At 43.5% G+C, this 27,621-nt stretch overlaps 1 protein-coding gene across 1 annotated transcript in view; it reads left to right on the forward strand.

The window, feature by feature from the left end:
* Window positions 1-312: 312 nt before the first annotated feature.
* SEC62 (SEC62 preprotein translocation factor) overlaps window positions 313-27,621 on the forward strand; it is a 135,985-nt gene continuing 108,676 nt past the window's right edge. The window contains exon 1 of the mRNA XM_078666083.1: window positions 313-465. Within this exon, the coding sequence (XP_078522209.1) occupies window positions 430-465 (36 nt within the window). The 5' untranslated portion in view covers window positions 313-429. The remainder of the gene's footprint in view (window positions 466-27,621) is intronic.

A 27,621-nucleotide genomic window follows, 5' to 3' on the forward strand; every position in this document is an offset into this window, starting at 1 on the left:
TTATGTAACGCATGTAATCCTATATCCTTATGTTTTGCAACTGGTTCTTATGTAAAGCGCTCTGACACCTTCGGGTAAAGTTCGCGCTATATAAAATCGCATTAAATAAAAATAAAATAAATAAATAGGATATTCTAGGCTAGGGTGTTCTCGCCCAGTAGAAATAAATATGGGCGGTCCCTATTAGTCCTGTTATGGGGGCTGGCAGTGAGATCTGGAGCTGACTTCATTGGGGGCGACGGGGCAGGTGGGATCCTGGAAAGCATCGCTGTGGTGTCACCATGGTCTTGGATGACGTCACACAGCCACCTCTCTACCCGGTGACTTAGCCGCTATTCACGATTGTTGCAGCAGACCTCTCGCGAGACTTGCGGCCGCCCTCCTCTCTGTGTCGGCTCCACGTCACGCTCCAGACAAACGGTGAGAAAGATGGCGGAGCGGCGAAGACAGAAGAAACGGAGCCAGGTAAACAGAGGCCGCTCCTCCCTTCATGCATGTTCACTGGTGGAGGGATGCAAGGGAGAGCCCTCTTGGCGCAAGGGGGAGAGAACCTTTGAACATGGTGGCGGCTGCTTTACGAGTGACGACCACCTACCCACCTCGCATCAGGGGTCCGTCCTCCTGCTGGAATTCCCCTCCAAGCTGTGTGCCGCAGTGTGACTTCTGGGGGGGGGGGGCGTTGTACCGTGCAGACCCACGCACCCACCAGCTTAGTACCTCCACTTCGGTTTGGGTAAAGCCCCTCCCTAACTCTTGTGCCCCCACTCTCAATCCTGCCTGCAGTCACAGCTGCACCCCTTGGATGGGTGGTGGAGATAGCTGTCCTCCCTCATGACGCCGTTATCCTCTCACATCGGCCTCCAATGTGCACTTTGTAATGTTGTCTTTTAAGTACAGCGTGTCCAGTTCAGGTCACTGGCATATATCACCTGTTTATCTGCCACATCACCAGATTTTGAAATGCAGACAGATACCAACACGAGTCCAAACGTTGCCCTGTGTTTGTGGAACATACACTGGCTTCCTCAAAACGGTTTGGAGTCAATATCCATATTACCTGGGTAAATGGGTGCGTGATGGCAAAACTTTAAATGGAAACAACGTATCAGTTCTGCCCATTGTGTATATCGGGCAGGAATGGCCATACTGAGTAATACCTGTGCTATTCTACTGATAAGCAAATCTGCTGGAAAGTCACTGTCCCTTTCTGTATAGGCGCAGTAGCACCGCTGAATTATCACTGTGCTGTCCCTTTGCATGGCCAGAAGCTCTGCTGAAAAGTCCCGCTACTTTTAGATGCTATCTCTGGCACGAAGTGCAGATATATCCTATAATTAAATTGACTCTTACCTCTCATATAACACTGCAATCAAGTGCAAGCACCGTTATCCGTGACCAGCCATCAACCGCTGTCTCTTTAAATGTACAGTCGATGTCTAATACATGCTATAACAAAATGTTAGAAAGTATGAGTCCTATTGGATGCTGTCAGCGGCTTCTGGCTGTGTTCTAACCCCCGTAAAGGATGCAATTCGCTTTTGTCACGCAATTGAACTAGTCTATGGCATTTTTCATTTTGTGTAGTTATGGTGATTGTTGTTGCATCTAACTCCAGGAGGCTGTATTGAACGAAATTATAGGGTGCGAGTGTGGTAGATATTGTAAACATTCAATCTTTAACCTATTTGAAATCTTCCTTCGCAATTCATCCGACTCACTATATTATATTATATTTAATTCTTTTTCCATGATGACATTTGAAGATATTTTCGTATTGCTTATCTTTCTCTTTATCAAAGGATTCCATTTGTTTGCTATGTATCGTTAATATAATTATAATTTACTCTTCCCTTTTAGTTATGTCTTCTCTTATTATTATGTATCAACATTTCTTGGAAATAATTGTAATCGTTGTCAGTCCTTGTTCTGCCGTTATTTTGTATATTAAAGGCTACCTCATTCATTTTGTCATGAGTGATGGCTGTCTAATTTAGAAAGCGAAAGTTGCACATCACTTCTTGAAAAGACTCGTTATATTATATTTACTGCTTTGTCTATGATTACATTTGAAGATATTTTCGTATTGCTTATGTTTCTCTTTATCAGAGGATGCCATTTGTTTGCTATGTATAATTAATATAATTATAATGTTCTCTTCCTTTGAGTTATGTCTTCTCTTATTATCATGTATCAACATTTCTTGGAAATAATTGTAATCGTTGTCATTCCCTGTTCTGCCGTTATTTTGTATATTAAAGGCTACCTCATGCATTTTGTCATGAGTGATGGCTCTCTAATTTAGGGAAAGTTGCACATCTCTTCTTGAAAGGACGGCTATCAGCTGTCCTCTTTTGAGAGGGATTTAGATTCCCCTCATTGTGAATTGACACCTTTTCAGCTTCTCCTTCTGTGAACATTGGCTTGTCAGTGGTCCTTGATAACTGATAGGCCTTGCCATGAAGTAAGGTCCCTTCAACATACCTAGGATAGCTTCACTTTATGTAGTTATTCTCACCATGGTGGACTCTGGGATTTCTTTGCCTGATTGCCTCACGTCTACAGGTAGTTTATGCAGGACCATGTGAGGATGCAAAGCACCAACCAGGCTGTGTCTTGCCCTACACTGTAACCAAGAGATTGAATCTGTAATCTTTATGGACTTCCATGTGAGCCATTGAATAATGATGACATACATCAACAATGGATCTTAGTGGGTTTCCGCTTTTGTCACAGAGATCATTTTGTTACTTGCAGTTAATCGTACAATCCTAAGGTAGCACAGTCAGCTATGAACTGTCATCAGATGCCTGCATGCAAACTGCAAGATACAGTTTTGTTTGCGCGCAATCCATTGTTCCTCGCACTAAGGTATGCCAACCCTGCGGCTCTATGCGTTGTTCTAAGGCTACAAATGAGACCCCATGTTGTTGCCTCCCTCCCCCCCCCCCCCCCCGCAAAGGCCGAGTATGATGTGGAAAAGATTTGACCTTTGTATTTCTTACACGTCTTTGTAGCTTCAGAGTATGTGAGGTGAGATTCTTGGAGGAACACTATGTGAGCCTTGCATCTGTTTAGTTGTGCATTCATTCTAAGACGTTTGTGTATGGAACCCAGCCCCCGAACATTCCAGGTTACTATTGTATATGTGTCTGGCATGTGGTCAAGTGTCTACGTGGATTGCAGTCAGTATGACGGGGTACCAGGGCAGATATGAGAAATCGTAGTGTGTGGGGTGATCCAGAAATCCAGAACTCCCTTGAATTAACTTGAAATACTAGGTCCGGTGTTATAACTACACTGGTCCAAACTGATAGCACAACAGTGTCAACTGTAAACAGGTTACAAGGTGCCTTCGCATTCCGGGGAGTGCTTCCTATGTTGTACATAGGGATGGTTGGGGTGTTGGAGGCCATATTACCCAGACCCAATACATATGTCAATGTAGTAATGCCGAAGCTGGGAAAATGTGGTGCGCGCTGCTGCTCTCAGATATCTTACCGGTTACCTTTGTAGAGCGACCAACCGGAGGAGTCATCGGGTGAGTCAGATTTCTCCCCCCCCCCCCCAAAAAAAAACTATATATTAGCCCAGCAAGTCGTCTGCAGTCTGACGAGTTAAATTAGGAAACAAAGTAATACTGTTTTCTGAGTCAGAGTGAGCAGTGTTCTCCTCAGATGATTCAGATGCCGAGTGGAGGTTTATGTCTCTGAAGGTGCTTGCCGCTGCTATCGCCTCCACACTGCTCCCCAGTAGGGTTACCACCCTGGGATTTGTGAGCAAGGTTATTACAAAGATCTCCGAGATCCCGGTGTCTTCTGGCTGTGAGTCATACTTTGCGTGGAGGACCCAGATGTCGTCAGGGGGAACATAATCTCCAGCCAGTATCAGCTTCCTCTGGAGTGTCAAAGTTTGCTTTTTGATCATATATGACTTTCAGGTGAGTCAGGAAGAGCAGGGCGTACTTAAGATCCAGAGTTCTAAGTTTTTTGGTCCCTTGGTACGAGAACCTTCTGCTCTGTAGGAGCATCGTGTAGTCAGGGTATAGTGACATTCTTTGGTTCTTGTACTGTATGGGGGGCCCCTCTTTTGCCTTCTGAAGTAACATGTCTCGGTCCCTAAAATTTAATATCCCGGCGATAATAGGGCGGGGCATGGGTCCCGCTGTTGGTCGGTCTTTTGGGATTCTGTGTGCCCTCTCTACACAAAGTCTGAAAGGCCCTCTGTGGCCGGCCACATGTTTCCTGAACCACTGCTCCATGAATTTGGTTGCGTTGTGCCCCTCGCAACGTACCTGGAGGCCTATAATGTTGACGTTGTTTCGTCGTTCTCTTACCTCTCCATCGTCAACCCGCTCCTGCAGTCCCGTCCCCTGGCGTGGCAGTTGTTAGTTACGTTGCATGTTCCTTATGTGGCGGTACTAATTCAGCTATGGCGATTTTGTTGTCTTTAATGGTGGTGGCAAGTTTTGGCATGGTGTGCTTTCAGGAGAAAGAGTCCTGTTGTCAAGGAGCCAATTTGTTGCTCTATGGACTTTCTGGATTCTCGTACCTCCTGGAGAATTAGGTCCAGTTTGTCTGGTTCCGAGACCATATGAGGAAAAGACAAAGGGCAGCAATGTACAATTCAGAATTTTTATCATTTTTTATTATTAGTTTTTCTGTCAATAATAGAGAATAGTGCATCTACCGAACATCATATTTAACCTAGATTAACTGCCAGTTCATCATCCAAGTTGAGTCTTTTTGGGTGAAGGATGCTATACTTGATGATAAGTTTTGATTCAAGCCTTCTTAGCTCCTGTGTTTTTTTGCCGCCTCCTTCCTAAAGTGGGACCCTGTCCAACACACAACATATTAACAGATTGGTGTTTTTGTTACGTTTCATTTTGAACTGCCTGGCAATAGGATATTGTTTGTCTTCTTTATTTATTGCCTTCACATGTTATAACACTTTTTTTTTTTGCTCCGTGAATAGTATTACCAATGTAATACTTGTTCTTGCACCATAATGTATAGACACAATGATCTGAATTACCTGTTAGGTATTTCGTTATCACACATGGCTGGTGATCTGTTGACCACTGGACTGTTTTACAATTGTGGCTGTATCTGCAGACTTTGCAAACACCACATGTAAAGAATCCTTGTATGTTGCTTACTTCATTTTCGGGTTTCACCAAACTATGGCTAAAGGTGTCTTTTAGGGATAAACTTCTTTTTTGAATGTGATTTGTGGATCGTCATTAATATGCTTGGCCAGATGTTGGTCAGTTTTTAAAACCTCCCAAAATTTCTTGAGGCTACATTTAACCTCCCTCGCCTGACTGAAAAGAGGTAATGAACCTTACTGGTTGTATATCTGAGGTGCTACTAACATTCAAGTCAATAACTCATCCCTTTCAACCTTATTTACTTTTTCACAGGTCTGATTTATCACTTTTTTTTTAGAATACACTCTTTTTAGAAATCTACACTTCGTGTTCTTTTCTTTTTGGAAGGCGTCTTCAGAACTATACTTCCTTTTTGCTCACAGCATTTCACTGTATGGAATACTGTGCATCAGGTTCTTAGGGTGGCAGCTTTCTGCATGTAGCAGGTTATTGCCTACCGTTTCTTTTTAGAAAAGACTGCTTTCATGTTTTGTGCCTCTGACTTCTAGTTGTAGGTTCAGAAATTCTATTTTGGTTTGATGCATGTGACTGGTGAATGTGAGTTTCAAAGAGTTGTCATGTAATATAATGACAATTCATAGGCTTCTTCCTTGTTACCTTTCCAGATATAGATGTTGTCTATATAGCACACCCACAGGATGACGTGGTCGTCAAAATGACTGATGTTACTGACGACCTGCTCTTCCCACCACCCCAGGTATAAACCTGCAGAGCTTTGGGCAAAGCAGGCTTCCATCACCATCCCTTGGGTTTGCCTATAGATTTGTTAGTCAAAAATGAAAAAATTGTTTGTTGTACATAAATACTTCATATCAAGAAGCATCTTGGTGTGAAGCAGATCAGATAAGGACCGAGCTCTCAAAAAGTGTCTTTTGGCCCTGATTCCTGAGTCTTGAGGAATGCAAGTGTGTAGGCCGTTCACATCTAGACACAACAACATGTATTTCTCCTCCCAGGTAATGTCATTGATCAATCTTAAAAGATCACCTGTGTCCCTGATGTGTGGGAAAGGACTGTACAAAGGGTCTGAGGAAAACATCTACGTATCTTAATGTGTTTTCTAACATACTGCCTCCAAGGGTGTGGAATTTAATCAAATATCTACGTGTCCATGTGGCAGGTTGCTTCATAAATCTACTTGTGCTGTAACAAAATCCACTTGTCCCTTTGGTGCCATGTAGTGAGGCGACAAACTATGGCAGCAATCTCATTATATAAGAGCTCGATATAGCCTTTGATTATTCCAGGGCATATACCATAGTAGTGTTTGAATACTTGCAATCCCCTTATGTTGCCACATTTCTGCAGATCTACATACTGGGGCTCACGTTAGTGGTAAGCAATAGTTCCATGGTTAGAATGCCCCTTTGAGTCTGCAAACCTACTAACTTGCATGTTTTAAGGGGTTTCAACAACTGTTCTCTATTCTTTTCCCATACTGAGAAATGTTGGAAATTTACTCTGGACAATGGCAGATGGGGAAAAAAGTTGTTGGAGCGAAAGTGACCTTGAAAAGACTCTCATTTTCGCATGAGCAAATCTACACATGCATATTTGCATCTTGCTAAAATGCAGTTCACAAATATTTTCTAGGAGTACTAATTCTTGTCCTACTTCTGTAAATTATTGGGAATTCATGAAAGCCGTATAGCTGCACTTAATGCAAGGACATATACAATGGGTGCACTTTTGAGATTTTCTTTAATAATTGGGCCCCTAATTTGGTCTGGCGTTGACCATGATCTTTTGCATTTATTAAAATTCTGTCTCTGTATCGGCTGTCTTCACTGTGAGTGACCGCAGTCTGCTCTTTTCACAAGGAGCATATCGGCACACACAGTAGTTTTGTCATGTGCCAGTAACTAGCGTGGCAGTGTGAGCTTTTTGAGACCAAAAACAATCTTTGTTTTTCCACTGTTTGTTATAGTGGTGAGGGCCCGGCAGCTCCCACCCCAATAAGGTTTTACAAAAACCATGCCAAAACAAGTCACACATTGACAAAACAAAAAATCTGACCACCAGTTTCAGATCTGCTGGCTTTGCTAATGCTTTTTTATTTTTGTTCCCATAATCTTGTTGAATCTGGTTACACTGAATTTTCCAGCCGCTTATTTTGCAGTGGGGTAGTGAACCCCCGCACATACCAACATTCAATTTTTCAAAAAAATGACGTCCTTTTGGAAGAGAATATGGTGTAAGGGTTTGAGTTTCGGCATCTCAATGCCTACAAAAATGAATGTGTCCTTGTTTAAAGTATCTGGTGTTAATGTAAAGTGCAATAAAACAAAGAAATTCCTTTCTGTGTGTTCCAACTCATATACTCACATTACTTTCCAAAAACCATTTGTTTAGGCCAATTTTGAATTATACAAAGCCCTGTGTGGACATTATAATCACAACATAATCATGTATGTATCTTAATACTTTTTATTAAAAGAAGTTCAGAAATAGATGCATATTTGTTAACAATCAATTAAAATCAATTACACATATTATTCACAATAACAACATCATGTTCAATTTTGGTAAAATTCATAGTGAATCAGTACATATCTCACAATACATCATTTCAATAAAACATTTTTTATATACACATAAAAAAGGTCCGTATGTCAACGCGTTTTGGTGCTTCGTTTTTATAGAACACCTTCCTCAGGACGATATGGTTTAAAAACATTGAATCTTCTTTCTACAAATTAAATACATACAATTAATGGCACTCTACTTAAAAAAAAAATCTTTTTATATCTAGCGGGCTACTAGAAAGAATGGTCATAAACAGATCTTACTTATTATAAATGTTTATCTTTCGGGTACCAGATAAGTATCCCTGGGGTCACTGTAAATGATGAACCTCCACTTCAGCTCTGTATTACATCAGAGAATCTGCACAGAAAATAATATATACTTTTAGTTATAGGATTCGGTTCTAATGTCTAAGGTTTTAAAGACATGTACCCCAATATGTACTTACTAATTGCTTGGTGTGCCGCGCTTAGTTTTGAATTATTTTAATCTTTCAGTCCTCAGGATTGTGGTGAGTAGGCTCTTTCTTGTCGCCTCCTGGCGAGAGCAGTGTGTATGGTTCTTCCTTTAAATTACTATGAGTATTCAAATGCGCAAAAAAACTTGCATGCTCCGCCCATTTGGCTCCATACCACCTTCCTTAGTATGCAAATGTCTTCCTGCCTCTTCCCAGGTTACTGGATAGCTTAGCAAAAAGCCCCTCGAGCACATTTCCTGCCAATTTTGGTGACATGTTTTTGGGGCTGAGGAATATGAGGACATCTCCACCAAAGAAGCACGTACTTCATATAATTAAGAGGAAAACCCTTGTTTGATGGAGATTCACCTTTCTGTAGTATCAACGTCTTCCTTATTGGAGGATTAATATTTTCACAGATATCTGGAAGACAGCGGTTTGAGGAGCAATCATATTGCTGAAATTCAACGCACACGAGGTAATTGGAGACATTGCCTCCTGGTCCACTGTGCAGTAGTGTAGTATATGCACTAGACATTTACCAATTGTGTTAGCACTTAATAATTAACAATTGGAGAGTAATCAGTTGGGTAGACATTTTGTGCAAAACTTTGGACACTCGCATGCCTACAAAGCCACTCACCGGCTCATACAGCCATTCACACACACACATAACCACTCTCACATAACCACTCGCACACCCATACAGCCACTCACCCATCACCCTGAACCCATGCAGCCACTCATAGACCCCATAGTGCCACTCATAGACCCCATAGTGCCACTCATAGACCCCATAGTGCCACTCATAGACCCCATAGTGCCACTCATAGACCCCATAGAGCCACTCATAGACCCCATAGTCACTCATAGACCCAAAGCAATAGGTCTCACATTTATGCGAGTTAAGTAATGCCTATGCCTTTCGTTTATAAAAGGCATTGTCATTTACAGTGCCATTAGCTTAAACTCGCGTAAATGCGAGATCTAGTGCATTGCAAATGCTTCTTTTTTTATGTGTACATTCTGTGCTTTACATCACTGGAGACTGAGGCTAAGGTTCCATTGTTCCCGAAAATCTATGGGTTATGACCAGTTAAAAATACGAAAACCCCTGTGTACCTTAGATAGATGAACTACAGATATTCAAGAACTCTGCCAACTAGTCTTAGATTGTGTCAAAGCAGACGTACTAGGTTCTTGACACCGCAGTTTGGTACGTTAGGTGGTTGAATTTTCTTAAAGCCAAAACTGTCTTTTTAAAGAATGAGCAAATATTTAATTCCTAAAATTGTATGTCTTAAGTCTTTAAACCCAAAGACTTGCTTAATTTTCTAATCCTAGTTGTGGTTACATTGCACAGAATATTATCCTGCATTTTCCAGTCCTTATGCCTGTCGCAGCGTAAAAGGAGGTCTTGCTTCTTGACCAACATGTTCACATTTAGTAGGTCACAAAGTTGGTCATTGCCGCTAGGACTTCTTAGGGCAGACCCGTAATCTAAGTAAACAAGCAGGGGATGGAAAATAGTTCCTGTTCATGTATAAAATGTTTTTTCACTATCATTATGCTACCCTCATTTGCACAATCTTTCATAGTTTAATCAGACCATCAGCTACAGCTGCATTCAAACATTACCACAGTGGGATTATTTAGTTTATGCCAGTTGTCACAAAAAATCCACACGATGCTTGAGAGGAATTTTTAAAAAATATATATTTTTTAAGACACTTTTTCATTTCAGAGCTACTAACATTCCATTCTGAATTTTTGAAGGCAGTATTTAAATGGAAAACTCTTAAGCTTGCAGGTTAAAAATGTGGTACTTTAATAGTATCACAAGATTCTGTCAACCAAGGTGTTTATCAGCAGATGGTCTTCAAGGTGGTTGTGTGAAGTGGTAGTGAGCACGCTCAGTTGGTAGTCTTTCACCCTATTGGGTTACTTTGCCCTGGCTCAGTCGCTTATCCTTTGTAGTAGAACTTGGCTAGTCACATTAAAGCAAAATTGATCTGCTTTACTGGGTGCTTGAACAAGAATGTCGTTGGTATACAGGAGTGTTCACCCACCTTGAGTGCCTGACTGCTTGTATATATGGTATATGGTGGCACATTAATCTAGCAAATGGGCATAGGCCTGCGACTGGCTGTGCGATTTCCAACTCCTGTCATGTGACCTGGTGGGATGCACCAAATGCGCCCTCATAGTGGGTAGAGGGCTACTGTCCCTGCCCTTGGTTAACACACTGATTGGTAGTGGCAGCATGCAGTTTTATTAAGATTAATAGTGACTGTTATATTTTTAGGTCGAGCTGACGTTAGCATTCATGCGAAGCATGAATGCTGTCAGCTCGACAACTAATGTGATCCGTTTTTAGGAGAGTGGACACCAAAGTGTTACGAGCGTTTTCAGTGCCGGATTTCACCTCGGGAGCGCGCAGCATTGTCTGCAGTGGCAGTGTCAGTTTCGCTTTTTTATTACTTTCGTTTTTCCCGAGGCTGGCTGAGGCTGGCTTGGAATGAACAGGCTTGCCCCCGCGCATGCGCAGAGTAACTCACAGCCCTTGCTTTTACAGACGCAGGCAGGCAGCCCCCACCCCTCTGCATGCACGCACGCACGCACACACAGGCGAGCGCATGCACACGCAGGCACACACATACAGGCACACAGACACTCGCTCACACACACACACCCCCCTCCCCCACAGTCACACGCACGCACACATACATACAAAGCCCGCCCGCCCGCACATGCTTTCCCCGCGCCCCCCCCTTCCCCGCGCCCCCCGCCTCCCCCTTCCCCGCGCCCCCCGCCTCCCCCTTCCCCGCTCAGCAACGCACTCACCGGCTTCCTTCGTGCGGCGGCTCTCCTCAGCTGCAGGGCCCGGCAGCAGGACTCTTCTTACCTCCTTCTGCACCGGGGCGCAGGGTAGGCTCCTGCCTGCTCCGGTGCTCCAAACACGGCGGCTCCGTCCAATCGCGGCTCTTCCGTGGGAGGCGGGGTAGGCTCCCGCCCTCCTACTTCCTGTTTCCTGTTGACGCGCCGGCCTGCCTGACTTCCTGGTCGCAGGCCGGCAGAGTGACGGCAGTGATTTGCGGTATGTATTTAGTTAGTTATTTATGCATTTTTATATAGCGCGGACTTTACCCGAAGGCGCTATTTATTTATTTATTTTTTTGGGACGCTACCTTTTTATTTAGTTTTAAACATTGATGGCTGAATTTTATGGCACTGTACTTCTGAAGTCCCCTCGAGTTTGGTTACAATACTTTCTATCCAAGCCGATAGCGTAAGGCGTTTGGATATGTACTGATCCTGGACCCCATATCTGAACCGAGTCATCACATAATTCATAAACCGATCGAGCACTCGAAATCAAGACACGGCCCTTTTTTACACCCTTTTTAGTTGAAGTCATTTACTTTGTCCATTACCTCATAAACCGGCTTTAATAATGTTACCGCTCTTTAGGGGCTAACATGCAGAAACCCTGCAGCCTTTCGGGGGGATCCTATTCAGCCCAAGCTCATTACATATCTGCGAGGCATGCTTTATACTCAAGAGCCTCGGGGCCTCTTCGCATTCTGCAGGGGGGGCATCATTTTGCGCTCCGCCACAGCAGGCTGCCTCTCTGTGCCCGTTCTGCATTGGCGAAGGCTTGTACCCCAGCTCTCAGGCAATTCACGGGTGCTCGGACAACGGCTTTTTAACTAATTTAAATGATAAGGTTTGCGGCTATCACTTGTTTGTTTAATATTACGGGCATGTGGGTTGTGTGATGCTGCATAAACAGATGCGTTTGGAGTTTATTTACCGATCCGCTATGGAGGGGCTTTTCTTTAATCTGTTGGTGGCTGTTTTTTTTTTTTTATTTATATTGCGTCTTCATGTACACATGATGTTTGACTTTTTGAGCAATTCGTTACGTTGGGCTTTTGTATAATTTGATACTAGCTGTTATTTTATTTATATTGCGTCTCCCGATGGTTGTGTGATGCTGCATAAACAGATGCGTTTGGAGTTTATTTACCGATCCGCTATGGAGGGGCTTTTCTTTAATCTGTTGGTGGCTGTTTTTTTTTTTAATTTATATTGCGTCTTCATGTACACATGATGTTTGACTTTTTTGAGCAATTCGTTACGTTGGGCTTTTGTATAATTTGATACTAGCTGTTATTTTATTTATATTGCGTCTCCCGATGCTGTGTTTGCCTGCCCCGCCAGCTCTCCAAGGTTGCTATTTGTTTCTTTCCCATCTGCGTACATCACTTGCGGGATACAGGTAAATCTGCATTCTAGAGTTGCCTTTATTGTTTTGAGGCCGGGCGCAGGGGCTGCTCCGATGTTATCAAGGCTGCTATCCCACTGCTAAGGCGGTGCTGCACTCACTGCCTTGTTTATATTTGTTTTAGTTCCGTGATGCTCCGATCTTTGCCCCTTCCGAGTGGAGCTTCCGAGTGGAGCTTCCGATTGGAGCTTCCGAGTGGAGCTTCCGAGTGGAGCTTCCGAGTGGAGCTTCAGAGTGGAGCTTCCGAGTGGAGCTTCAGAGTGCAGAGTGGAGCTTCAGAGTGGAGCTTCCGAGTGGAGCTTCAGAGTGCAGAGTGGAGCTTCAGAGTGCAGAGTGGAGCTTCGGAGTGGAGCTTCGGAGTGGAGCTTCAGAGTGCAGAGTGGAGCTTCAGAGTGGAGCTTCAGAGTGCAGAGTGGAGCTTCAGAGTGGAGCTTCAGAGTGCAGAGTGGAGCTTCAGAGTGGAGCTTCAGAGTGGAGCTTCGGAGTGGAGCTTCGGAGTGCAGAGTGCAGATTCAGAGTGGAGCTTCAGAGTGGAGCTTCAGAGTGGAGCTTCAGAGTGGAGCGTGGAGCTTCAGAGTGGAGCTTCAGAGTGGAGCTTCAGAGTGGAGCTTCAGAGTGGAGCTTCAGAGTGGAGCTTCAGAGTGGAGCTTCAGAGTGGAGCTTCAGAGTGGAGCTTCAGAGTGGAGCTTCAGAGTGGAGCTTCAGAGTGGAGCTTCGGAGTGGAGCTTCAGAGTGGAGCTTCAGAGTGCAGAGTGGAGCTTCAGAGTGGAGCTTCAGAGTGGAGCTTCAGAGTGGAGAGTGGAGCTTCAGAGTGGAGCTTCAGAGTGGAGCTTCAGAGTGGAGCTTCAGAGTGGAGCTTCAGAGTGGAGCTTCAGAGTGGAGAGTGGAGCTTCAGAGTGGAGCTTCGGAGTGGAGCTTCAGAGTGGAGCTTCAGAGTGGAGAGTGGAGCTTCAGAGTGGAGCTTCAGAGTGGAGCTTCAGAGTGGAGCTTCAGAGTGGAGCTTCAGAGTGGAGCTTCAGAGTGGAGAGTGGAGCTTCAGAGTGGAGCTTCGGAGTGGAGCTTCAGAGTGGAGCTTCAGAGTGGAGCTTCAGAGTGGAGCTTCGGAGTGGAGCTTCGGAGTGGAGTGGAGCTTCAGAGTGGAGCTTCAGAGTGCAGAGTGGAGCTTCAGAGTGGAGCTTCAGAGTGGAGCTTCAGAGTGGAGCTTCGGAGTGGAGCTTCGGAGTGGAGCTTCGGAGTGGAGCTTCAGAGTGGAGCTTCAGAGTGGAGCTTCAGAGTGGAGCTTCGGAGTGGAGCTTCGGAGTGCAGAGTGCAGATTCAGAGTGGAGCTTCAGAGTGGAGCTTCAGAGTGGAGAGTGGAGCTTCAGAGTGGAGCTTCAGAGTGGAGCTTCAGAGTGGAGCTTCAGAGTGGAGCTTCAGAGTGGAGCTTCAGAGTGGAGCTTCAGAGTGGAGCTTCAGAGTGCAGAGTGGAGCTTCAGAGTGCAGAGTGGAGCTTCAGAGTGTCAAGAGCAATGCCAATAGCTCTAACTTTAACAAAGGCAAAACCATTGCATTGTAAATGCTTGTTATTTTACCGAATCACATGCTCATGCTGCTGCCTGGTTTGTCTACATGCACACAGGCAGAATCACTCGGTACAAAATGGCTCCTGTTCACTCGTCAGTACGGTCTTGCGCCGCCCCACCTTCCCCCTGCCAAATACATTCATTCCAAATACTGCTTATTTTCATATCAGACTGACTTCTCACATCTGGGATAGCAGGGGCACCTTCCACAGTGATTAGTGCTTCACAAAAAATAATTCTCGGCTAGCGCTCAGAAGCCTTGAAGCTTTGATTGAATGACACTGCAGTTTGATGCCCCGCTCGTTTTTTGATGCTATGCGTTCCAGACACTGATTTTATTAAGACTCACTTGGAGCTCTAAACTGTCACTTGATCTTTCTTTGGGTCATTTCGTTTGCCCGGAAGGACTAACATATCTGTGAAACCCTCTTCTTTTATAGTTTGAGCATCGTCTTCGTTTAGCAGGATAACATTATACATTTGAAAATACAAATATCCGGGAAGAGCAGAGAGCAAATCTCCGCGATGTTGGGCATTCTCCTATCATAAAGGAAGCGTGTTGGTGGGACCTGTGGCATCTAACGCATCATTTAACCCTATATGCGTGGGCACCTACCACAATAATGTATAGGATGAGTTTGTTCCGTTCCCGTTTTTAATTTGATGTAAAACTCAAATCACTGCACACTCTCTACTACACACTCTCTACTACACACTCTCTACTACAGTCACTACTCTCTACTACACACTCCCTACTACAGTCACTACTCTCTACTACACATTCTGCTACACACTCTCTACTACAGTCACTACTCTCTGCTACGCACTCTACTCTCTACTACACTCTACTACACACTCTCTACTACACACTCTCTACTACACACTCTCTACTACAGTCACTACTCTCTGCTACGCACTCTACTCTCTACTACACACTCTACTACACACTCTCTACTACACACTCTACTACACACTCTCTACTACAGTCGCTACTCTCTACTACACACTGTACTACACACTCTACTACAGTCACTACTCTCTACTACACACTACTACCCACTCTCTACTAGTCACTACTCTCTACTACACACTCACTACACACTCACTACTACAGCCACTACTCTCTTCGACACACTCTATACTAGACACTCTCTACTACACACTATCTACTACAGTCACAACTCTCTACTACACACTGTACTACACACTCTACTACAGTCACTACTCTCTACTACACACTACTACACACTCTCTACTACAGTCACTACTCTCTACTACACACTCTACTACACACTCACTACACACTCACTACTACAGCCACTACTCTCTTCGACACACTCTATACTAGACACTCTCTACTACACACTATCTACTACAGTCACTACTTACTACACTCTCTACTACACACTCTACTACACACTCTACTACACACTCTACTACACACTCTACTACACACTCTACTACACACTCTACTACACACTCTACTACACACTCTACTACACACTCTACATTACACACTCTACATTACACACTCTACATTACACACTCTACATTACACACTCTACATTACACACTCTACATTACACACTCTACATTACATACTCTACATTACACACTCTCTACTACACACTCTCTACTACACACTCTACACTACACACTCTACTACACTCTACTACACACTCTGCTACACACACGCTCTACTACACACTCTACTACACACCCTCTACTACTCTCTACTACTCTACTACACATTCTCTACTACTCTACTACACACTCACTACTTTCTACTACACTCTACTACAGACTCTCCACTCTCTACTCCACACTCTCTACTCCACACTCTCTACTCCACACTCTCTACTTCAATCTCTCTACCTCAATCTCTCTAATTCAATCTCTCTACCTCAATCTCTCTACTTCAATCTCTCTACTTCAATCTCTCTACTTCAATCTCTCTACTTCAATCTCTCTACTTCAATCTCTCTACTTCACATTCTGTATTACACACTCTCTACTACACACTCACTACTCTCTACTACACACTCTCTACTACACACTCTACTACACTCCCTACTACACATTCTCCTACACACTCTACTACACACTCTACTACACACTCACCACTCTACTACACACTCACGACTCTACTACACACTCACTAGTCTCTACTGCTCACTCTCTACTACACACTCTCTACTACACACTCTCTACTACACACTCTCTACTACACACTCTCTACTACACACTCTCTACTACACACTCACTAGTCTCTACTACACACTCACTACTCTCTACTACACACTCACTTCTCTCTACTACACACTCTACTACTCACTTACTACTCTCTACTCACTCTCTACTACTCACTACTACTCTCTCTACTACTCACTATTACTCTCTACTACTCTCTCTACTACTCACTCTCTACTACTCACTCTCTACTGCTCATGACAATGCCATTTATTTATCTGTTTCCAAAACCAACACATAAATAAAACATTTGTCATTTACAATGCCAAAAGCGCTAACTTTTGCAAAGGCGAGACCGTTGCATTGTAAATGCTTGTTTTATTGAGTTAATGAGAGGATGGCCCACTCATGTAAAGTTCTACTGTTCTATGAATAACCAGATACTTGCACTGACATACTGTGTCCATGCCGAGTGCATGTTTGTAGTAGTAGGATTCTGTGAGCATATGAGTCTGAGTTCTGAAGCCAGTCATAGCCATTTTGGATGCCTCTCTTTTAGCATGGAGAAGATGGGGGATGAGGACAGCTACTTCAGTCAGCGGAAGGGTATTGTCTGCATTCCTGTAACTGGTGGATGGAGAGCCAGTCACCAAAGTGAGGAGGGTGTACACTTGGCTACATTTAGAAATTCCCCCAAAACTTTGTGAGCAAGGGGTGCTGATTATTTCTTCCTGAACACAGCCTTATGGTGGATGAAAGGGCTGAAGGTGGAGACTACAGCTTTTGTTTGTTCAGGGTGAGTATATTTCTGGGTGCCTGGGCCCTACCCCATATTATTGCTTTAGAGAGGCTGTTGATAATCAGGTGCAGAAACCTCACACTTCATTGTTGTAGGTTGGAGACAGCCCCAGTAATACAAGTTGTGATAAGCTTCGCTCTACACAAATGCTTCACTCTACACAAATGCTGTCTGTCGAGCCACCTGATAGTCACTTGAAAGTGAACGACCTCAAACCAGTTCTGCAGTTAGACACGGTGGATTATCATCCCCTGTCAGGAAATCTGTATAAAATGGCACCCAGACACCCCACTTTGTTTCAGTTTGAAGTTCTTCATGACCATGAAAGTAAGTGCTCCGCAGAGTACTCGGAGGACTTCTGTGTGACAAGGGCTGATGTCGGTCTGACAGTCCGCCTATGGTTGTCTAGGGACATCACCTGAATCTCCCACACATTGGCACAGTCTTGGCTGCAACTGCTATGGTGTTTGCGTTTGCCCAGACAGTGCTACAAATACAGTGCTGTGTGCCTTGACTTGGTTGGGACTGTAACTGCTGTGGTGTTCGCATCAGCCTGGTCAGTAGTTGCATTTGCCTCTGCGACTTCACTGGCCAGGACTGGGCCACAGCTACCTGAATCAAAGGTTGTACAGTGGTGCTAGGATCCCTGACTAACACCAGACTAATATTGGTGGTTGTGAACTGACAGACATGAGCTGTGCCCAGCATCCCTGGCAGCTGTTGCGTGACTGCACCCGACTGTTGCAGTGTTTGTGACAAAGAGACTGAATTACTTCATCAGGGGTAAGTTTTGAGCAAACTATTACTCATTGTTGGGACACTCAAATCTACACCCGAGTCATAGTCCTGCTTCTACTGTAAATTGCTGGGGGCAGTTTCTTCTATGGCCACCACGGTGGGAGATAATTTGCGTAGTGCCACTAGAGGTTTACCCAGGATCACTACACTGTATACTGGGTTGAATTGTGTACTAGTGAATACTGCTGTGAGATTGAAACATCATTTATCATCTAAAACTGATAAGCACTTGGCTGGCCCATGAATTTATTGTAGCTGTTGGATGATTGAGTCCCGAGCTTATACTCCCCACACTGAGAAGCCTGTGACTGCTAGCCCATGTTACCCTGAGAGTCCAGTGCATAAAGATGTGTACATGGCCCAGGTTGCAGAGCCGTAGTAAACTGTACCCCAGTGCTCGAGTAGCAAACCAACTCAGCTGCTATGGTTGGGGCCCAGTAACTCTTGTCTTGCCTATGGCCCCTCAAACGGGGTCTGACGCTGGGTAATTGACGCCTGTTTGGCGGCTTGGACTGTAACTTAAGTATTGGAGCATTTCCTTCCTTTCCTCTCTATTTTACCTACAGTGTAATGACCACCATAGTAATCGCAGGCCACGCTGACCAGTAGCAAGAGTCATAATACTTTGTATTTATTTTTCTCACAGTGATTTAATATTTAGTTTCACCTCAACCAAAATATTCACACCAGGCTTAAGTTCTTGAAATAGTTTATGGTTGGTTCCCAGTTTATAAGCTTAAAATGTGCGCATTTCAAACTGAGTATGGGTTAATGGGTGCATGTTACTACCATCGTCCTATAAATTGCGAACCTATTTGTTTTCTGCACTGATTTTTTAAAAAATTTTTTAATGTATACTTATTTGCTCATGGTACGATTAATTGACTGTTATAAATGCTTGTGTCTTTTTAAAATACTGACTCCAAAAGGATAATAGTATTTCTGACTCTGAACTTAAACTATCCTGTGTGATTGCTTAACACTGTAACACATAACCGCCATGATCTCTTACTAACTCTGTTGACCGGATGTTCCCGTCTCCGGGTTGAGATATGAAGTGCCCTCGTCACACGAGGTGAGGTTTTTATGCTTTACTTGTTCAGCTAAACAACACACTACCTTGATTGAAGTTCTTCTGAGGAACAGCTAAAAGGGTAATAACTTGTACCAGATTAAGTACACATAATAAATATAACAGACAGTCTCCCGTCCCATAATAGAGCGTTAAATAGACTGATGTAACATACTGGGTTCTCACTTCACCATAGGGCATCTTGGATACAAGCTGATTCTGTAATTTATCCTTTAGCACTCAGCAGTTGACGTTTATTTGCAAGCTATGGATGTAATAAAATATGTACACAAACTTAACAAGGTCCTCACAACCGAGGCAGAACATTTAACAGACATTGAACATATATATCAGACCTTTTAAAAGTTGAAATTCTGCCAATTCTCTGTACCCGTGTCACTTTGTGATTTTAAGAGATCACATCCCTTAAATTTAGCACGAACGTTCTGGAGGCAAAGCATGAAAAGTTATTAAACGTCTGTTGTAATACTAGACCTGTGTTGTATCTGGGTTATTTGAGACTTGGCCCTGAACAATGTCATGGACCTCCCTCCTCTTGACTATTGGAAGTACAAGTGCTGCCATGTTTGAAGAAGCCACCCTTTTTACTCGGTAATAGGAAGAACTGCCATTTATTGAAGTTAAAGTGAGACACTTAGGTTCTTGAAATGAGGCTTCTTTTTAATATTGTATCTCAAAAAACGTAGCTTGATACGTTGGCCGTGTTCTGAAATCAGGTATGGGGTGGGCTAAAACAGAGGTGATATGTTACGGTCATAGTTTTACCAGCTCTGCCATGAAGTTCTTGATATGGATGAGCCTTCCTTCAACACATTTGTTCAACAGACCCAGGAAGGACCTTGTCGTGGTTCTGTTGCTCATAGCAGAAATGCTATGCTAACGCTTCCTGTGACTACAACACTCGTTTTATAAACAGTGTGATAAATCCCTAAAAAATCAAAGTAGAAAGCTCTCACTTCAGATATGTAGATTTAACATTCTTCTTTTCACTTAAAATATATTATGTACGCTTTCTATGGGAGTGGTTGCAGAGAGAACACATCAAACCATTGTCAGGTCCCTATAAACTGTACAGATGTACACCAGCCACTGTTTGCTCCTCTCTTTATCTCCTGTATGTTCTTTCTCTCCGCTTCCTCTTACCTTTATTCTATTAGCTCTGCTGCTGTTGGTTGGAATTGCCTATAGGTTAGAAGGAGACTTTATAACTGAGGACAATACAATAGACAAGATTTCTGTTAAGGTTTTTTTTCCTTCCTACTTACTCTACACAGTATTGCACTGGCACTAACTCACCGTACCTTCCTTGCTAGACTGCTGCTATGGTATTTGGCAAAAACCACACACTTCACTTAATCTTCTGCTAGAAAAGGTTGGATCACAGCTCCTCAGTGTCTGCGGATTTCAAGATCCTATGTCACTCATAAAGTGGCCTGGTGCCATTTCTTCATTTTCATATTGCCTTTGTCGTCCTAACTTACCAACTATGCTGTTCCCTCCAAACTTGTTTCGGTTGAGACCTGTTTGTTTTTAGAGGGTAGATTCGCCCTCTAAAAAGCCCTTGCTCTCCATATCTGCTTAAACACAACTGCCTCAAATTCTGGAGGGTGCTCAATACCCATCTTTTTGACTGTTAATATGGAATCTGGAACTATGAACCGGTCTTTCTTTAGAATACCCTTTACCCCATTTATCCACCGCTTCATTGTAGCACATTGAAGCAGTCTAATGGCTGCCTGATATCTAAATAAAAACATGATTCTTCCCACAGCTTTTTAATATTGGTCTAAAACAAAGGTACTTTATTGTTCACTGTACTGACAGGGCAAAAGATTAAGTTACTTTACATGTGCAAATAATTTGTACACAGTAGTTTTGAGTTAGTCCGTATCTAGGTCCGTGGTTACCAAACTTTTTCCCCCGGGCTCCCTCGACCTATTGGCCTGGCTGTGGCTTCCCATTATGTTACTTTTTTTTGGGAGCTGGTGTGATGTAAGCCTGGCCTCTGCAGTACTTGGAACGAAGCCGATGAAGGTAGCATAATCATAGATGTAACAAAATAAAAATATAACGATTTTTTAATACAAAACAAAATCTTTAGTTGGGAATGTCAGAAACAGCACTTGGCTGTACATATTTACTACGAATCGAAGTTAGATACAATTTGCGAAGTAAACCTCAAAAGTGAAGCAATCTAACCCTTTTTCCGGTGCAGCTCTAGATAAGCCATGCTGTTCGCGAAAGTCTTCACACTGTTGGTGGCACACAGAATCGAGAAGCGCACGGGATGTGTACTCTGCAAATACAAATTTCCGAGATTATACGAGTAAGCAGCTGTAAGCAGCTGTAAGCAGGCAGTAGCTTTACATGCTCTGCTTGGAGCCAGAGTGATTTGGCATACATTGGCCAATCTGAAGGAAACATGGAGGGGAACATCAACAAAACAATAGACCTCAGCAGACCCTAAGAATAGTGGCTAGACCATGCCAGACACATTTTCTGAGGTGAGAAAAGCAGATCCACACCGATGTGCAAAAGAAGGCAACCAGCAACGTGCGCGCAGGAATGTGCTTGCGCAATGATAAACCTAAGATGCTTACACAGTGCCAGTGGCCAACCCTCTCTATTAAATCTATGTAAGCAGTTTCCCCTCTAACCAGCAGGTACCCCATATGTCGAGCATTGGAAAAACCGAGCACAGTAGTTAATAAATCACCGTGTTATGTATATTGCACAAAAAGAAGAGGTTTTACTTGAAAATTATTCAATCACTTTCCAGTAGGTGGCGTCAGAACCTTTGAAATACTGTGTGAATAGCGTAGTCCTCGATGAAAATCCCAAATTAGGGTTTTGGTATCTGTATGTTTTAATTATGTGACTGTTGTGCAATTTAACGAGATCCAGTAACAGAAGAATGAACAAAAAGATCAATTATATCAATTTACAGTTTTAAACCTTTATTTCTTATTGGGTCATAAGATCAATTGGCACCATCAGCACATAATTGTTTCATAAAGTGCATCAGTTCACGGTGCCCCTGGCTAGCATTGATGGCGCACCGGGGTGCCGCAGCGCACAGTTTGGGAACCCCTGGTCTATGTAGTCATATAGATATATGATACACTGTTGCTGCAGCAAGCTCCATGTGGCACCTCACCGTCCTGCTTTTGGCATTTCTCCAAGCATAATACAGTAGCATATTCCTGGTATTCCATGTACATCAGCAAATAGTTTGTTTTTCCTAGTCAATGATTACATTTGTATAGATTGCTCTATCAGGACACATTTCGCAAATTACTCATTAATAGATTAGCGTCACGTGATATTTCAGCCCGTCTTCTTGACATTGTTGAGCTTTGTGCTTTTCAACTTCACTCACTGTCTCCAACACAACATGAGAGGCCATCATTAGCGACATCTGTTCAGCTTTATTGAAATATATGAGTAGCTGTATTTTATGCACCTACGTTTGAATCATCTTGAGGTATCGCAATAATTAATTCCCTAAAACAGGCATAAACAGCTTTCTATTTTTCTGTTTCGAAACATGAAAAGTTTGTGTTTAGTTTTGTACATGAACTTATTGATTTTAAGGCTAGGCTACAGAAATTAAACGCTGTTGGTCAGACTTATTGTTTCCAATATTCAGAGATTGGTCTTTGTGGCAGCCCCTACCTAGCTCATTATAGGATGACTTTTTTTGTCTACTCAAGCTGTCTCCTCTTCAAGGACTTTCTTTCATATTTTTCTTTGTCCTGCCCAGGAGCATTTTGGGCTTGGTAGTGAACAGGTTGCTTGACTTGTATACTTCCACTGCTGACGTTACTAGCATTCAGGGAACTATTTTTCCCCATTAGGCACTCCGTGGTAGCGCATGCGCTCTTACTTAGTATGTTGCTTCCTCTTCCTCCTGCCCTAGCTTGTCTTTTGCTTCTCCCTTAACCACACCACCCCACTTTAAAAAAAAAAAATATATAGCTCCCGGACTTCTGCTCATTGGGTTTTCCTCACCCTTCCCTGCTTGTTGCCCCATACCCATCTCCAAATTCCTTTTCCTTTTATTTTTAAATATTTTTGTACCCGCTGTGCTATCGGCCAATCATAAAAAACGCTTTTACCCATTTCACGATGGTCACCCATGAGAGCTTATGCCCAGTGAGCACCAATAAATAGGTTTGTATCAGTTGAATACACTGTCCACTTATTTAGGTGTGCATAATAGAGCAACTGTCGCCAGACGTAATATGATCAACCTAAAAAGGAACTTTCAAGAGAAGGGCCTTGGCTCTGCCCAAATGTTGCTAACCCGACTACATGTTTCGATTGTGCGAAAGTTGTGTTATTCCGCAGAAAATGTTCTTGCCCTCCAGAAAGATATGATATACTTTATTAATCTAGCTACTTTAGCAGTGTTGCTCTTTCCACTTGAATGTTAATGGTACCCACATGGCATTGTAATGCTGATAACCAGCTAATTTACAATGGTTTTTTTGGGGGGCAGCACATATGGGAAGAGGGCAGTCCTAAGGAATGTATTGAAGTTCCTGCACCCTCCCCTTCCTTCATTCACTTTAGATTTCAGAGGGCTGTTTTGTGTTTTGAGTAGTGTGGGATGCCATGGGGCACTACTCTACTTGATAGGTTTGGTTTAACCTGGCCGCTGTTGCTGACCTTACGTGGTCAACAAAAAAGAGCCTTCAGAGTATTACTGAAACAGGGGCTTAAGCTCCAGCCACATACTTGTAGGACCACATTTGTGTGTTTCCACTAAAAAGACTGCTTGTTTTGCATATTTTGGCTTGTGGTAACAATTATACTGGCTACAACAAGACTGAACTGGTTATGGTGGCAAGCCCGTGATCGAGGCTATAAGCTTGATCTGTTTATTATGAAATGCTATCATAAAGGCACTGGCATGTGCAAATGTTTAAAGTCAATAGGCATTTAAGTGTGAATTGTTACTATTCTAGCTTAAAGCCTGCAGATAAGTATTTTGTACATTGAATCTCACAGATTACTGTAGTAGGCAAGGGCTTGGATAACCATGGCTATAAAAAGTTTGCTCTGTGGGAATCTTTGTTAGGCCCTCTTAGGAGAGATTGTATTTTGCTTAGCCAACTGTAATTTGTCTACCTTTCTAATGTTATGCCTTTTGCCTCATGGAAAGGTTTAGGCTCAATACTGTGTGCCTGAATTTGTTATGGTGACAAGCTGTAGGCCTATTTGTCGTTCTGCAAAATGTTATGCTGGATACAATACGTCTGGGCTGCTTATTATGAAACGTTACGAGAAAGGCAGTTGGTCTAGCTTATTTATTGCGAAAAGCATTTGTAAAGCCAATTGGTTATCACATTATGTTACAGGCGTTATAGACTGGTATTTTATTACATGGAATCTCACATCTTAAAGTAATAGAGTAGGGTTTTGGCATTAAACCCTGGAGATTTTCAATGTGATGATTCTTTTTAGGCTCATTGGAGTGGGGTTGTACATTATTTTGTAAGCTATATTTTTCTGCATATTTGTAATTTTATAACTTTATGTATGATGGTTGCCAGTTTGTGAACTTGAATTGGCTGATATTGGGTAACATGTAAGGCCAATGGTAAAGGGTGTAGGCTTCATCGGTTCCTTGTGATAACCCTTGCGAGTTTTCATAGGTTTGGTCGGTTTATTATGAAACACTATGCCAATGCTGTTAGGACTTATCTACTTATTGTGAAGGCATGTGGTAAAGGCAATATATTTTTGATGATTGATATTATGCTGTGCTGAAGCCTGTAGGCAGGCAATTTGTTAGATTTGATTTTACAGATTACCATAGGAGGCAAGGGTTTTGGTGTTGGTGAGCCACCTGAACACACCGTGGGGATAAAGTATATACGCTACAATAATCCCTGTTAGGCTTTCTTAGGAGAGATAGTATTTTGCTACTGTGATTTTGCATATATGTGTACTCGTATGACTGTACGCCTGATGGTTGCCTTGTGAAAAGTTTATACTCAGTACAGCAGTCTTGGTTATGGTGACCCAACACTGAGGACGCCAATTGACCTGATTATTATGAAACGTTATGACAGTATGCCTGGCATGTTCATAGTGAAAAGCATTTGTTGAAGTCCATTATCATTTAAGGCTGGATTGTTAGTCCCCTGAATTGAAGTCAACAGACAGGTTTTTTGTTGCATGGCATTTTCAGCATTACCCTAGTAGATGAGGAGTTCGTGTGTTTACCCCTTCAGACAAACCAACTGTAATCTCATGTTACAGCTGTAAAGATGCATTTTGTTACATTTAATCTCAGACTTTTGGTCACCCACTCTGACAGAACCCTAGGAGTAAAATGTCACGGTGGTGATTCCTTTTTAAAAAAATTTAAAATCTTTTATTAAACAGCCATCCGCAAAGTACAAGTATTGCAGTCATAAGGTACAGCGAATTACATTATCATCGTTCAAGGATGCATCATTTGAAGATGTACGACACATGAGATGTAAAGGCAATAGAGCTGCATTGCATATATAGGCCATCTGATAACCATGGAGGAAGCGGGGTGTATTACTCAGTGTATGATGGTATATGCAACAATACAGGGCTGTGTGTCCCACCCCTGAAATCGCAAGAATGGCAAGAATATCTTTGCACCACATACCTGGCACGCAGGCTTAGGAATCAACAGTGAGAGGATGTTCCAGCAAATAGGACTGTAGCAGGCCCCATATATCCCGGGGCTGTGACGAGCGAGGTAATAAGTCAGCATATGTGCAAATTTGGTCTTGCCAAAGGATCATATCTCCCAACCATTCCTTGAATTTAGGCGCACGGCCGCGGCCCCACCTGCAGGCCGCACGCCGCTTCGCCAGGACCAGGCTGAAAGAAACAAACTTTCTGTATGTGGCAGGAAGGGGTGCAGAATAGCCCAGGAGCGCAGTGAGTGGGGACCTAGCAAGGGGTACAGTAGTCATAGAATCAAGAGCATCAAATACCAGCTGCCAGTAGTCTCATACCCCAGGACACGCCCAGGCAAGATGAAGGAAATCTGCCTGTCCCGCCTGGCACAGCTGTCAGTCTCGTAAACCGTACCTATGTAGCCGCACGGGAGTATGATAACATTGAAGGTAACGGTAATGGATAATGCGTAACCTGCTGTTCGAGGTGACCCCCTCTGTCTGTTGGCAGCAATATGTCCACTGCTCATCAGTAAGCTCCTGACCCAGCTCTGATCCCCACTTAGCGCGGGAAGTACAAGGTGGATATGCATGATGGACGTACAGAGAACGGTAAAGCATAGACACCAGATGACTAGCGCCATCTGCCGGAAGCACACGATGCAGATGCGGCAGGGTGAGCGGTTCAGAGGGGAACGTGGCATGGCACGCTTGCACCCCATGCCTGAGGCGGGCATACAAAGAAGTGTCCATGGTAGAGGGTGGAGGATCATGACATAGCTGCTGGAGAGTGCGAAATTTACCGTTATCAAAGAGATCCCCCCCCAGGTGCGAATATTCCGTTTACGTGCCATGTTTCTAAAAATGCCTTCTTGCAGCAACGCCACATCAGGGTGGTAAGTCAAAGGAAGGAGAGAGGAATAAAGATAGGGTGCAGACGTATGTGTGAGAATACAAGCCCAGGCTGCGTTTGTGCAATCAATTGAGGTTGGCTCTGTCTCACTAGGTACCCCTTTAGACAGTATAACACCATCCAACGGGATGGGATCAGATAATCAATGCTCAGCGGCTACGTGAGGGGTGGAACGGGGAGGGTGGAACCAAAAATGAGCAAAATGTGCCTGTGCACTGATGTAATACAACTCAAAGTTTGGGATGTCCAAGCCTACCTGCTCGTACGGTTGTGCAAGCGTGTGCATTGAATACAGAGTTGTTTGCCCCCCCCCCACATCAGTCTAGTCAGTTCTGACCGGAGGGAACAGAAGAAGTGGCGCCCGGGATTGTAAGGGATATTAAGCAATAAATAAAGGAATTTCTGTAATATGACCATTTTAATAAGGGAAATGCAGCCCGCCATGGTCAGGGGTAACTCTATCCAGCGGGTGATGCAACTAGCAATGTGTTCCATGGCGCAACCATAATTGAGGCAAATGAGTTCCTCGCAATTCGTCGTGATCTTGATCCCAAGATATTTGACCTCATCCTTGCACCGTACTATTTGATAGTCCATCTCAAAGGGAACAGCAGCACTCGTCAAGGGGAAGATTTGCGATTTGGACCAATTTATGTTAATGCCTGATAAGCCACCAAATCTTACAAATTCACGCATAAGTGGAATAAAATTTTGACGGGGTCTCTTATATAAAGGGTGTCGTCAACAGCATATAGGAATATGAGGATGGGGCGTAGCAGACAGCGAAGACCTATATGCTGGTAGTGCTGTCTAATTCTCGCTGCCAGTGGCTCCATAATGAGGGCGAAAAGGAGGGGGAGAGGGGACACCCCTGGCGGGTGCCGCCGGTAAGGTGAAGGATGGTGAAGCTTGTCCATTAATCAGTACTCGCGATGTGTACAGCAAGCGAATCCAGGAGAGGAAACAGACTGGTAGGCCCATACATTGAAGCACGGCGAATAAATAATCCCATTCTACAGAATCAAAGGCCTTGGAGGCGTCCAGAAAGTCCTCCGCCAGGGCCAGCTTGATGATAAAAAAGGGTGCGGAGATTGTGTGACGTCGCCCTGCCTGGTATGAAACCTGACTGGTCGGGAAGGACCAATTTGTCTAGCAGG

The sequence above is a fragment of the Lissotriton helveticus genome, chromosome 11, assembly GCF_964261635.1.
Source record: "Lissotriton helveticus chromosome 11, aLisHel1.1, whole genome shotgun sequence".
In the NCBI taxonomy this organism is placed as follows: domain Eukaryota; kingdom Metazoa; phylum Chordata; class Amphibia; order Caudata; family Salamandridae; genus Lissotriton; species Lissotriton helveticus.